General features: G+C 41.2%; 3 protein-coding genes across 3 annotated transcripts; 2 read left to right on the top strand and 1 right to left on the bottom strand.

The window, feature by feature from the left end:
- Positions 1–212: 212 nt before the first annotated feature.
- LOC124640020 (radial spoke head protein 6 homolog A) lies at positions 213–9,837 on the bottom strand. The gene is made up of 13 exons (XM_047177598.1): positions 9,707–9,837; positions 9,303–9,492; positions 8,341–8,466; positions 6,950–7,038; positions 4,314–4,401; positions 4,009–4,093; positions 3,599–3,732; positions 3,176–3,295; positions 2,671–2,824; positions 2,189–2,334; positions 1,707–1,921; positions 1,315–1,459; positions 213–788 (listed from the first exon to the last, which is right to left on the bottom strand). Exons 1-13 carry the CDS (start codon positions 9,835–9,837, stop codon positions 693–695), a joined length of 1,719 nt encoding a protein of 572 aa, XP_047033554.1. The 3' UTR covers positions 213–692.
- Positions 9,838–10,079: 242 nt separating this feature from the next.
- On the top strand, positions 10,080–12,451 carry LOC124640412 (mitochondrial GTPase 1). Its single transcript, XM_047178181.1, has 3 exons — positions 10,080–10,941; positions 11,211–11,398; positions 12,152–12,451. The coding sequence occupies exons 1-3, from the start codon at positions 10,329–10,331 to the stop codon at positions 12,353–12,355; spliced, it is 1,005 nt and encodes a 334-aa protein (XP_047034137.1). The 5' UTR covers positions 10,080–10,328; the 3' UTR covers positions 12,356–12,451.
- Positions 12,452–13,444: 993 nt separating this feature from the next.
- On the top strand, positions 13,445–14,189 carry LOC124640133. The gene has a single exon (XM_047177796.1). It carries the CDS (start codon positions 13,446–13,448, stop codon positions 14,187–14,189), a length of 744 nt encoding a protein of 247 aa, XP_047033752.1. The 5' UTR covers position 13,445.
- Positions 14,190–14,737: the final 548 nt, after the last annotated feature.

Raw genomic sequence — 14,737 nt, 5'->3', positions numbered from 1 at the left:
CTAACCTAAGTAATTCTGTAGTTTATTTTTGATATTGGAACGAAATAATTCAACTTCAGTTAAATATCTATTGCGATGTGTTACAAAATATTTTTGCATCAATCATGGAATCATAATTAAGAAATTCTTAACTAAAGTTTCTGTATATAAAAATAAAACAAACAATGTAAAACATTGATGTTGCTAAATAAAAATGTTAGTGATAAAAACACAAGTTTTTTTTACACTATCCTTTATTTCAAAACATAAATAACAATCATAATCAACGACGAACTCTCTTTAACAAAACATAAAAAACAACACTAATAATGCAAATTAAATTCAGTCAGTCAATTGTCGAATAAATCCTACAAGTTATTTCAGTTTCATCTCATCGTCTGCCTAGTCTTCTCCCGATGTCGGGGTCACTCAAAACTTGAACGATATCAACTGTCTTACGGAATTACGGTAACACATAAACGCTAAAAGAAAAAAAAGACTTTCAATCAAGCTTCGCAAAACTCTCGAATGGTAACAAGACTGAATGGTAATTTTTTTTTTATGCTCCAATCCATCTTACTCATGTGTCATGAGAATCGACATACATATTTAAAAAATACTTCAATAATGACCCTTATTACCATGACAATAAAGATCAACTAGCAGCAAATGAACTGCATACATATAAGACGTTACTACTACGGGTATAGGCTTTAGTCTTCCTCTTCGACTTCCTCTCCGAAGCCGCCCTCTCCTTCTCCCATGATCTCCGGCGGCGGTGGAGGGGGTAAATGGGCGATGCGGTACGCCTGCAAGGAGTAAAATGTCAACATATCATTTCTGACGTGACATTTTAAATTTCAGGAAGATTTTCCTATCATCAATTTCACTATTCTGAGGATTAAATATGGCGATTGACATATTTTCTACACAAAAGCTGATATAACGTTAACATCTATAGGTGATTGAAAAATCGAACATTAAATAAATATTTCTCCAACAAGAAGCGTGAATTGCCGTAGTCGCACATGTTACCAGAAATGCTGTGGGCTCAAGATATGGTACATACCTATTTATCAGCACGATAGCGATTTTGATTATGAGTTTTATTCCTTCTTCATGAATACCTACTTTCTATAACTAACAGCAACATCGTTGGTACTCAATTTGAAAGGCATATTACATGGTTCAAGTCCTTATATTTTACAGGGAAAAAAGCCAAAGCAAAGCTGCAGTTTAGAATAGAGAGAAAAAGAGTATCTTTAAAGAGCATCGAAGAGCAATTAGTGAAGAGCACCTTGCACACGTTTTGGCTACTGGATACTGGCTACCAACCTCCTCATCAGCGAATGTAGGGTCAGCCATCTCCATGACTTCAGGGCCGATGGGGTACTCATCCTGAGGCAACGGCAGCTGCAGCGGCGAGAAGTTCGGCGGCTGGAACTTCAGGCCCCAACCCACGTACATGCAATCTGACTTCCTAAGTAGAATATATATACCAAATACCTTGTCAACTATGCATCGATTTAGATAAGCAATGAAAGTATTTTTACGCTAAGGCTTGATCGGCGGATAAAGCTACAGGCGCCTATACGTCTGAAACCGCACCCGATCTCACTTAATTCAGTTTCAGGCCCCAAAAATATGGTTCAGTACAAGAGTAAAAGGGAAGTCCTATACTTGTACTTATATCTAATTCAATTATAACATGTTCCAAAGATACAAACTTGCCCGTAGAAGCGTAAGCCACGGCCCCCGGCCACAGATTGCTCCTGATGACGGCGAGAGCTCTGTCAGGGCACAGGGTGGAGCTAACCCTGGTACTCCAGGCGCTCAGGCCTTCGATCCTGTCGTCTTCAGCCAATGCCGTGAAGAGAGACGGGCCTACTTCTGGCTCTGCGGGGGGAGGGCCTTCGTCCTCTTCTTCCTCGATTGCCTCATCCTAGCAGGTATAGTAAGTGAAACTACTACCGGATTTTAGTGATTTTATCTATACCTACAATTTTTTTAACGGTTTTTCGTCAAGGACGACGAAATGTCTGAATGTCTACTGGCTTGCAATTTCGTACTTCTTACCTATTACTTACCTTACCTTAATGACGAAAGAAGTTAAGGATAGTTACTTAATAAGAGTTATCAGATAGTACGAGAAACATATTCACAGTTTTGGCCAAAACTCAATTTTAATTTCGTTTTACTATGTTCTTACCATCCCAGCGTTAGGGTTCCACCACAAGGTCCTGCCTTGCTTGAGGATATGTCGTCCGTGGTGCACCCAGTACGTCAAGTTGGAGTCTACGAGATCTTTCAGCGTGTGACCCTGGTAGTACGGGTTCGGGTTAAATTCCATGTCACCTGAAACCAGTCATTAAGAACACTTTACCCGTCTGCGCGACTCAAAGGAGGATAATGTCTTGACAAGGTCTTGACTCATCATGACCACCTAAACGATTTACTATAAAGGTATCATGGTAATTTGTAGGGGTGTTACTTTGTCAGATTTTGTGAAAACTGGGGCTGCGGGATTGTTCAAAAGAATTGCCGCAACCGTGTAACATAAAGGGCTTAAGAAGAAACTTAATTTAGTCAGGAAGAGTCTGACATCACACTCCCTCACGCTGCTCAGCCATAGCGCGAAGGGCATTTGATGATTTAATATAATAAAATAAAAAAGGTTTTGTGAAAACTGACCTCCTCCCTCTTCCAAGTTGAGATCTTCTTCCTCTTCTCCAGAACCGTAGGTAAAGAACCCTTGGGGTGAGATAGATGTGGAAGCAGCAATGCGAGCTATCTGAGCGCGAAGATAGTGCTTCTCCACGCCGTCGAATGGAGGGAATGTTATCACCTGCAAACGTTGAACTATTGAGTGATTGGACTTTAAGATGCTCTCTAAATATGCCATAATTTTAAATATTAAGTCGATGGCTTGATTTCATCTTTGGCAAGACCCCCGATTTGCTTGATTCACGAATCATGGCACAGTAATTGAGTAGTGATTTGCAACATACTAAAACAGATGATTTGTACAATTTTGTTACTTGTTTAACTGACTTCCCAAAAAGAAGGAGGTCCCTAAATCGTAATAAGGCAATGACATTCGTTATAGAGGCAGCTGGCTGCGTGAACAAGCACAGATTAATTATCATAACCAATATATCTATCAAAAATGGAACGATTCGCCTCAGAAGCAGCTTACCTCAGATTCAAGGTCTCCAGTCATGCAGCGCACAGAGAGCCTGGCCACGCGGATGTGATCAGGCTTGATGTCTGGCAGGCAGATCCACTGCTCGCCAGGACGGTTGCAGACCCAGTACACCTGTGAACTTCAGCTTTGTGGAAAATACTTCAAGAGAAATGATAAAACCAGACAGTTTCAGGATCGATGGAAACTATTTCAAGACATATGATAAAACCAGGCAGTTTCAGGATTTCGAACCATCTAATCTAGGTAGAAAAGGTTCACAATTCAGCAGATGAGGTTCCTATTCAAACAAGATAATTAAAACTCAGGAATAATTGTTTTGGTACGAAAACCAAGAATGCATAATTTGGTACGTATGTTCTGATAAGCTAGTGAGTTTAACATGGTTTAACGTAGTAGGTACTCATTCTTTCCTACCTTCTTATTGACTCCCTGACCCGGCCTCTCGACCGGTATGGGTGCGGGCGCCTGCCAGGTGCTCTGCGGCTCCGGAGGCAACTTTGGAGGTACTGGTTCCTTAGGCACTTCCTCTTTCTCCTCTCCTTCGGGCACTGTCGGGAGTTGATACAACATCGTTATACTTACTGTTTTATTCATTAGATACGTCCACGTAACGTCGGTCTTAAGAAGTTTTGAAAGCAATAAGTATCAAAATAAACTGTAGGTACAGCACATCGCGAAAAATGGCACCAAAAGTGTTTATATCTATGAATCAGATAGCCAATTCGAAAAAGAGGTGCTTCAATATAGGTTTCACACACAGCTAGGTGCTACGGGGGGTCGGCCATGCCAAGTTGTAGGTACCTATTTATTAAGAAGAAACTTACTGACTTCTGCTTGTTCCTCGACGGGAGGGCTTCCCGCCTCATCCATGCCCTCGCCCTCCCCGGGCATGTCTTTCAGTTCAAACTCCTGAGGAAACAACATTTTTTCACTAAGAAGTTCACTTAAGGAGTTGGGATAAGAACTTAGTAGTTACGTGTACCTTCGTGGTGTAACTTTTAAGTAGTTTGGGAAAAGCAATTATGAAATATTATACAATACCTACTTCTTCATTGGGGAAAAGGTACCCTATGTTAGGAATTTAGTAGATGTTATGACCATGTAATTTAATGCGTTATTCCTTACTAACCCTGATCCTTTTGTCCAGTTCATCTATAGTAAGATCAGTTTCTGCGACATAGTAATTCGCTTTGGTACCGAAGATCTTGCCGAAAAATCTGTAGAAAAGCAGTTCGTTGTCAAAAGCTGTGCTGTGATTATATTTACTTCTAGATTCTGTCCCCGAGAGAACTTCGTTCGGCATTCGGATACAAACTTTATTACTGACTAGCTTCTGCCCGCGACTTCGTACGCGGATCCTGTCCCTTATGCCAGCGACTACGGGGTCAGCAAAATCAAAGATCTGAATGGTCGCAATAGACGTGAACATAGGGATAAAAGTAGTGATTCTAATTAGTCCGCATTTATGTTGTGTGTGGCAAAAATATTACGAAAAAAAAACCATTAAATAGATGACAAAGTCGTGGTGACTTAGTGGAATTCGTGGTGGTTTAGTGGGTAGAGAACCAATCTCTCAAGTATGAGCGTGCGTCCTTTGATTCCAGGTCTGGCAAGTGCCTGCCAATGCAACTTTTCTAAGTTCGTATGTACTTTCTACGTATATTTTGGATACCAATGACCGTTATTTGGAGGGGATGTTAAACTGTAGGTTCCGACTGTCATTGAACATTCCATTCTTGGCAGTCGTTATGGGTAGTCAGAAGCCAGTAAGTCTTACCAAGGGGAGTTGGGTTGAGCGGGTAACCGGGTTGTGGAGGTCAGATAGGCAGTCGCTCCTTGTAAAACACTGGTACTCAGTTGCATCGTGACTGGAAGAAGAACCCTAACATAATTGGGACAAAGGCTCTTGAGATAATAACGACAATAATAATGAGATATAGGCACCGCAGGACATCTGAGGCTGATGACGGGGAGTAGCGACCGCGCGGGGCTATATACTGAGTTCTCCAGGGAGTGTATACTGTCCCCCATCTCCGGCCGGTCGGAGTGAACCATGACGGGGGTAGGTCTCACGCCTCTGGCTTGGCTTGGCCGTCCAGAGTGGAGTCGCTAGAGCAGGATTAGTAGCCCTGCTCGGAGGGTAGGTGCCTCATGGTAAGCACAGGGAGCGCGTAATCTGCGTTTAAAGTCCGCCGAGGTATCCTCACCCTTCAGCCGCTCATGTCCCTGTTGCCCTCTTGTTGCTATTCAGTGACTGGTTCCCGGGGGCCCAGTAAATGAGGTGGCGAGTCTCCACCTGCCGTTTTTACATGTACCTAATACATTGTCATCCAATAACATCCCATCACAATAGCCCAAGTAGTTTTCCTCCATAGTTAGCAATAGTTTAGCACAGAACTGGGGATTGTCTTTTTTTTAACGACGTCCACCGTGGATTGTCCTTGGGTTCATTTCTATAGTGTATAAAGGGATAATCGTCGGTTTTGTGTCACCATTTCATTAAAGTTGTCTCAAAAGGACTTCAGCGTGTTGGCTTCGGCCCCACGTTTGCCTCCCAAAAATTCGGAACTCTGTAGTCCCGAGGTCTGGAAGAGACATACAAAATAATAATGAGATATAACGCAACAAAGTTAGAGAGTGGGGGCTCGTGACGCCACGTCTAGGTATGTAAAATTTGTACTAAGCAGTGACTTAACACGAAATTCAAGCGTTGTTGTATCTTCGTTATTATTTGTTTGTGTGAAAGAGAAAAGAAAAATGCGTCAATAGAGACTGCTTATCAAATTGAACCACTTTTGCTAAAGCATCATATCTTCATATGCTTCATATAGTCTAGCAGGGCTCCTGGAGTTCCACATCAGGTGTTTTACATCTTCAATTTTTATAAGTCAACAGAGAGTGCTTATCAGATTGAACAACTTTTGCTAAAACGTCATACCTCTATATGCTATAGTCTAGCTGGGCCCCTGGAGTTCCACATCAGATGCTTTAGATCTTCAATTTGTATAAGTCAATAGAAAGTGCTTATCAAATTGAACAACTTTTGCTAAAACGTCATACCTGTATATGGTACAGAGAAGCTGGGCTCTTGGGGTTCCACATCAGGTGCTCCAGATCTTAAAATTTATTATCTCAGCTGAAAATGCTCATCAAATGAAACAAATTTTGCCACGGCACCATATTTGTATCTCTTATAGTTTTATTGGTCTATTGGAGTTCTGCATCAGGTCTTCAAGTTTCGAAGATAAATTATAGCCTATATATTGACCAGGCTTAATACTGATACAACAAAGAAAAAATCATTGAAATCCGTTCAGTAGTTCGGAAGATTAGCGTGTACAAACAAACAGACATACAGACATACAGACATACAGACAGAATTTTTTTTTTGGATTTGTGCTCCATTACTGTTTCTAAACCCCACCCAATTATTATTTTTTTAATATATTCAATGTACAGACACAGTTTTTTTACAGTTTTATTATATGTATAGATGACTACCGACCCGCCCCGGTTTCGCACTGGTGCAATGCTATTCAATGCCAATAAAATCCGTTGCGTAGTCTTAAATATTTAAGCAAGCATAGGGAAGAAAGAAAGAGAGAGAATGTGACTTTTTTTATACTATGTGATATCAACTATCCTTGCCTTCGTGAAGCAATCAAACGAACTCGCTTTTGTAATTGCGAACCTAAGTTTACTTAGGCAATGTACAGTACCTACAAGAATTATTTCAAAAGTTAAAGACTACTGAGTTGAACAGACCTGACTGATGAAACTGGTTCTTTGATGCCCAACATGATCATGGCGATGTAGACCGTGTAGCATTCGTTCGCTGGTAGACCATACCCCGCCTAGAGAAGAATAAGAATAAAGTCGGTATATAAGGACATGACAGGGCATCATTTAACAGACCGCAATGTGGATTATGCGATGATCACCTAAGCGTTTTTAATATGTATAATAATAATAATAATGGGCCCCGCAGAGCATCTGAGGCGGATGACGGGGAGTAGCGACCCCGCGGGGCTATATATCCGAGTGCTCCAGGGAGAGTATACTGTCCCCCATCTCCGGCCTACCGGAGTGAAGCATGACGGGGGATAGGTCTCCCGCCTCTTGGCTTGCCTTCATCGGCCGGTCAGAGTGGAGTCGCTAGAGTAGGGTTAGCAGCCCGGTCGGAGGGTAGGTGCCTCGTGGTAAGTGGCGAGTGGGCCGGTGATGCTGGACCCACAGGGAGCGCGTGATCTGCGTTTAAAGTCCGCCGAGGTATCCTCACCCTTCAGCCGCTCATGTACCTGTTGCCCTCTTGTTGCGATTTAGCGACTGATTCCCGGGGGCCCAGTAAGTGAGGTGGCGAGTCTCCACCTGCCATTTTTACGTGTATTTATTACATTGTTATCGGCAGGTGCCATAGTTCCCTTAGTTTCCCCATTCCTAGTCCATTAGCATCCCATCACAATAGCCCAAGTAGTTTTCATCCATAGTTAGCAATAGTTTAGCACAGAACCGGGGATTGTCCTTGGGTACATTTCTATAGTGTATACAGGGATAATCGTCGGTTTTGTGTCACCATTTCATTAAAGTTGGCTCAAAAGGGCTTCAGCGTGTTGGCTTCGGCCCCACGTTCGCCTCCCAAAAATCCGGGACTCTGTAGTCCCGAGGTCTAGAAGAGACATACATTTATAATAATGGCGTCCACGGCCGATTTCGGCCACGGCGGCTGTTTCAGCCAGCTGCGCAGATCATGTTATAGTGCACGAGCATTTGCGTAGACACAGGTGCACTCCCTATTCCTACACTCTCATAACCCGATGGGACGGCAATCCGACACGACCGGAAAGAGATCAGGCGCAGGACCGACATTTACATGCTCTCCGATGCACGAGTTTAAGATAAGCTACAAAGCGATTTCGGAACGACCCGGGAATCGAACCCGAGACCTTGAGGCTCGAACACAGCAGCCGCGCTTGCGTCCACTAGACCAACGAGGCAGTTCAGTTTTCAATATAAAAGGTGTAGGTAATCCCATTTAAAAGTGTAGTAACAATAGCGGTAATTTGTCGTTCTTACGCCGTTTTTATACTTTTCTTCCATCTTACGAATGTGGATTTTTTTTATCTTTTGTTGAACTATTATCTACCTACTCTACTTACCTCTCTAAAGTAATAGTTATGATCAATAAGGTCTTGTATCTTCGGCTTGTAGTTATCTTCCTCAAGGTCTAACTCTTGTTCCTCTTCGCCAAGGTCATCCAGCTTCGTAGCTTTGCTGGCGACCAGCTAAAGGGAGACAGTGATACAGCTTTCATGTTAAGCGACAAATAATATAATCGGAGTGGTTTAGTCGCGTATCGCGTACATCAAGTAGTTTCTTTTTCAGGTGGAGTGCATAAGAGAGTAAATAGGAGGAGTGTATAAGAGGAGTACATAAGAAAAGAATATTAGAGGAGTACATAAGAGAGTTCATAACAGGAGTACCTACATAAGGGGAGTACGTACATAACAGGAAAACATAAGAGACTATATAACAGGAGTACGTAAGAGGAATACATTGGCTGTGTTTCGGATGGCACGTTAAACTGTAGGTCCCGGCTGTCATTGAACATCCTTGGCAGTCGTTACGGGTAGTCAGAAGCCAGTAAGTCTGACACCAGTCTAACCAAGGGGTATCGGGTTGCCCGGGTAACTGGGTTGAGGAGGTCAGATAGGCAGTCGCTTCTTGTAAAGCACTGGTACTCAGCTGAATCCGGTTAGACTGGAAGCCGACCCGAACATGATTGGGAAAAAGGCTCGGAGGATGATGATGACGTAAGAGGAATACATAACAAGAGTAGAGAGATAGTTTATAAGAGGAGTACATAAAGCGGAGTAAAGTCAAAAATGTTTATTGAAACTCGGCTAGTTTTTAACATTTTTTGACATCAAATTACAAAAGGACGGCACCCCAAAAACCTCCCCTTTTCACCACTTATAAGCTACACAATGAAAAATTTGAGAGAGAGTGACTAAAATGAGCATATGAAATCAGCTGTTCTGTTAGAATTAGAACACTTATAGGTGTAGCAACTTTGAACCAGGCAGATTAGCATTGTAACTGTAATAATAATATTTGATACCCTGAACATTTCTTCCATACTCCGAACGGTGGCCAGCTGAGGAGGGGATAAATATATGTCGTTGAGTAAATCGAAGTTGGGCCGAAACTTCTCCTGCTTGACTTCCCAGGAGTAGTGCTCAAAGTTGTCCACAACATCGGGCGGTTTCTGCGATAGGATCTTTTGAACCACATCGACTAAATGGTCATATCTGTAAAATTAGAAAAAAACATGGTTTTGAAGGATTTGCATGCTCTACTGCACAGCGCGTTCTTGGCTATTTCAAGATGCATGTTTAAAGCGGTGACCTATGCGTTCTTCATAGTCTCTGTTACTGTAAGTAATGTGGGTTAAAATAAGTTGCTATCTTCAGCCATAAAATGCTACACATAAAGCTAGGTCATCATATTAATTCAACATCTCACAGAGAATCTCCAGTGGCTGCACTCTGCTGCTTTAGGAAATTCTTGGCCAATATCAAATCATTGTTAAGATCTGGCATAACATTTTCTGCTGCTGCTATTATGTCTGGCTCCAGTAAAAATGTGTTTGACATCTTTAGGCCTTCCTTTCATACAAATTATTTTATAACGAAGTTGTTTGTAAACTATGTGACGTGTCACTCGGTAACAGCGTTTGACCCTCAAATTATATTGTTTTAATTAAACACATAAGGGCCGAGAATGGCCTGTACTACAAAATCATGTACGGTAAAAATAATATCAAGTTGGCTTTCACTCTTTCTTCTGTAGTATTCATCAAGATTGAAATCACCTTTTCTGAACGATCTATCAAATGTCAGACTTATTGTCATACACTTGCCAAAGTTGCCAAAAAAGTGCCAATTTTTGGTTGTTTCCTGTCGATTATAGGAATGAATTTGGCTATTTTCTTCACTAAATCCCTTTTTATCCACTTGTGTTATCAGTGTACGTATTAATAAGGCTTAAAACGTATATGTAGCTATAAACGAACTTCAACTGCAAGGACTTTCAGTACCATAACATAACCTCAAACCAACCAAAACAAAACAAACAATATTACGAAATGGCTGCAAAATTCGATGCTGCCGCTTACAATTTCAGGAAAAAATGTCCTTTTGTAACGAAGGACTTGCTGCGCTGGTTTCCTGGTCACATGAACAAAGGCTTAAAGCAAATGCAACGGAAGTTAAACAGTGTTGATTGTGTGATCGAAGTCCACGATGCTCGAATACCTTTTACGGGACGAAATCCTATATTTACCAACACGCTAATAGGTACTAAGCCTCACATACTTGTGTTAAACAAGAAAGATTTGACTGTGCCGTCATTAATACCGCGGATACGCGACAAATTGAAAGCGGAACAGAACATAAAGAATTTGGTGTTCACAAACAGCAAGGATCAGCATTGTAAGGGTTTGAAGATGCTCAAGCCTCTGATGGTGAACTTGATTAAAGGATCTAATAGATACAATAGGAGTGAGGAGCTGGATTACAATGTGATGATAATGGGAGTGCCGAATGTGGGGAAGTCGTCACTGATAAACATGCTTCGGTCGAATAACATGAGCATCAGACACGCGCTGCCGGTGGGCGCGGTGGCAGGAGTCACCAGGAGTGTCATGATGAAGATCAGAATCAATAATGATCCTGTTATATTTATGTTGGACACACCTGGTAAGATTTTTACATAGAAGTTAAGATAGATTGATAGAAGATGAGGCTGAACCAAATCAGCTGATAACCTAATTAACAACTTAAATATCTCTGCTTAACAGGTTTAGTTAGAATTTTTAAGTCATACCAACCTTACATACCGTTTACTACTTTCTTATCATATTTCTAAACCTTACTTAAGAAATACATCACTTAACTACTTGTCCATTAACAATTTCACTACTATATTTTACCATCATCATCAAACAAAACAACACTTAACATTCCAGGTATTCTGGAGCCCTCGGTAACAGACATAGAAATGGGTCTGAAGCTGGCTCTCTGTGCGTCTCTACAAGACCACCTCGTTGGAGAGGAGATTATTGCTGATTACCTGCTGTACTGGCTCAACAAGCATGGCCAGTTTAACTACGTAGACTACATGGGGTTAGAGGAACCTTGTGATGATATTAATAGGGTGAGAAATTTATATGGATAGATATATTTTGTGATTTATGCAAGATATCTGGCAGTCTGACGCCAGTCTAACCGAGGGGTATCAGGTTGCCCGGGTAACTGAGTTGAGGAGGTCAGATAGGCAGTAGCTCCTTGTAAAGCACTGGTACTCAGCTGAATTCGGTTAGACTGGAAGCTGACCCCAACATAGTTGGGAAAAGGCTCGGGAGATGATGATGATGATGATGATCTGGCAGTCCACACATCTGTCTGATATGGCTGAAAGTTCATGTTTAACACAGGGGGTGTACTGTTACAGCCTTTTTTATCGTCCCACTGCTGGGCACAGGCCTCCTCTCACACGGAGAAGGATTGAGCATTAATAAGGGGGTATATGAGGAGTACATAGGAAGAGCACAAAGGGAAGTACATAAGGATGTAAATACATAGGTGGAGGGAGGGTGGATAGGGGTAGTACATAGGACATAGCATATTGGGGGAGTACATAAGGATTCAGATAGATAGGGGGAGTGCATAAATAAGTATGTACATACACAGAGAAGTATACATGTAGGGAGTCCTTAGTTCGTACATAAGGACGATTTGAGGGTAGCACATAATGAACATAAAGGAGGAACCCATGGGGGGAGTATAAATGGGGTAGTATATAAAAACTTGTCTAAACACCTTATGGTATTCAATTGATATCAATCACTTCTCTATCTACCAGACTAGACATTCCTCATAACTAAAGTGCCCAAACGTCTCATTACAGGTGCTGATCGGTGGCGCAATAAAGTACAATCGTATCCGACGAACAAGAGACTTCGACGGTCGCGTCCGGGACGTCCCAGATCTGACCGAAGTCTCCCGGCTGATGATCAAAGCATTCAGAACTGGGGAACTGGGCAAAATACTCCTAGATATTGATGTACTCGGTGAAAAAAATCCGAAGGACCTAGATAGATCTTTAGCGTGAAATTGTAAGTTATTGAATTGTAAATAATTGTATAGTTAGTTATATTTTTTAGGCTGTAAGCTAGATAGCATGAAATAAAATAATGATATATAATTATTTTTTAATCTTTTATTTTGCCTTAATTAACTTCGTCTTCGGAACGTACAAATTTGCCTATCTCCGTCTTCAGCATACTAATAGCATCCATCCATGACAAATTACATCTTAATCGGTTAAGCCATTTTAGAGTCAAAGCTTAACAAATTAATTTTAAATGCAAAGTATGCATTTAAATATTCAAGTATAGTAGTAAGATGATATATCGCCAAATGAAAACAAAAACCAGACTAATGCTTAAGACCTACCTGCCTACCTATGTTTTAGGACTACCTACATCTAGGAAAATTTTAAAAATAACATAAAATTGGTCAATAGTCCAATAGGCCAGATGTCAAAGTAGGCATATGCTAGTATTAATTTGTATCGACGACAAAGAAATCACATTATATAATGAATATCTAATTAGGATAGAAGTCAATGATCAGGTCTTCTTCTTTAAAAAGTAGAGAAAGCCATTGTTCTATATGGAATTTGAGGGTAGTAGGTGCGAAGCTGATAGATGAAATTACTAACAATGCAGAATTGAATAAAACAGACAGAGTAGCACAAGTAGCTAATCTGATTATATAGCATGTAATTAACCTTAACATTCAACCTCTTCTATAACGACTGCCATTATAATAATTTAAAATTCAAAGATGTGACGTCACTGTCAATTCGACACAGATAATAAAAATAATGAAGTTAAAATTGAGCTGGTAAAATTGTTAATGTAAAAAAAATATATAAAAAAATCTCTTCAAGCACACAATTATACGAGATCGCGTCGAAAATAATGGTAAGCCACTGTGTGTGATTGGGGTGAGCAAGTCTCATCCACATGATAAAAATATGAATCCCCTGCACTACCTACAGACTTTCGTCAGTTCCATACAAGAGTACCGATGGCTTATTGACATGGCTAACGACTGCTACCCCATCGCAATCATGGCCAAAATTCATACAGCGTAACAAAATATGGGCACAGACTACAAGAGTGATTTCGTTAAAAATGGTACACACAGGCAATATTTCAAAACATTCAAGGGACTCTACTAAGTATTCGTCACTTGCATTGAAGAAACGGTATTCATCTTCATTATCAGCTTCAGTAGACGCTGACCGATCTGACATCGACGTGAACCTATCGACTGCGGTCACCAACACCCTCAGCATGATCAGCACGCCTTGGAGTACGGAGAGCTGGTGCTCCTTGAACAGTACTCTGTTGGTGTCTGACTTGTTAGAGGACCCTTCATGCTTTTACTATACTAATACAATGACATCCCTGGACCCGCTTACAACAACCTACTCGAGTTGTATTGCTTCGCGCACAGTCGGGACCTACAGCAGGACTACTCTAACTTTGTACAGTTTCGCAACAACTCCTTGTATTAGTGACCAGTTATACTTGCCCTCGGTGCAGAAGAGCTCGAGTTCTTTGGAGACGCTGAGTTCGTGGACGCCGGAGTCGGTCGGTAGCGTGCAACTGGTCGCCAGCGGCTCCAGCGAGATGAAGGTGCAGTATCCTTGGAGTCCCGCCACTAAGAACAGTTGTACGGACTACTACCCAAACAGTTTGGACACGTGCAGCCTGGAACTGGAGTTAGGGAAGGACAACAAGGACACCCTGAAGCCAGCGACGTCAGCTAAAGACCTGATGTCCGTGAGCTTCAGCTCCAAAGTAGAATGTCATGAGATAGAGCGAAGCGTGGCAAATGAAAATTACTTCCCAACGCTCTGCACGGTCATTTGACAGGGTTGAAAAAAAATTGAAAAAGTTATTAAAAATTTATTACCGACAAAATGTTGTTTCACATTCTACTTAAAATGAGGTAGGTATTCGCTATACATTAACTAGGAAAGATAGATATTTATACAAAAAGCAGTGATTATTTTCATTGCAATGAAAGACCTTGGCTGACAAAACAGTACAACATAGAATGAGCAGTAAAATATTGATGAATTTACTTAGCTGCGCATAAAACAACGTCATTCTTCCACTACGTACTTCTGCTCAAATGAATATGAAATGAATTGGAATATATTGAAGGTGCCTATGCCTTACAATGTAATGGTAAAGCAGTTTGTGATATCACAAAATAATTTCATAGTACATAGTAAGACGCGACGCCCAGTGGTCGCCGTCGAAGGTAACCAAGATTTCTATCCTATCACGTGTAAATATTTAATGTAAGTAATGTTATTAACAATTGGGTTCCAGCATTTACTTAGCACATATAACTATTTAAGTACTCTGAACCGTGCAGCTGACCTTTCAAAAGAAGATATTTAAGTAACGGA

The sequence above is a fragment of the Helicoverpa zea genome, chromosome 20 (genome assembly GCF_022581195.2).
Source record: "Helicoverpa zea isolate HzStark_Cry1AcR chromosome 20, ilHelZeax1.1, whole genome shotgun sequence".
Lineage (NCBI taxonomy): Eukaryota > Metazoa > Arthropoda > Insecta > Lepidoptera > Noctuidae > Helicoverpa > Helicoverpa zea.
This window is presented reverse-complemented; position numbering and strand designations above follow the sequence as displayed.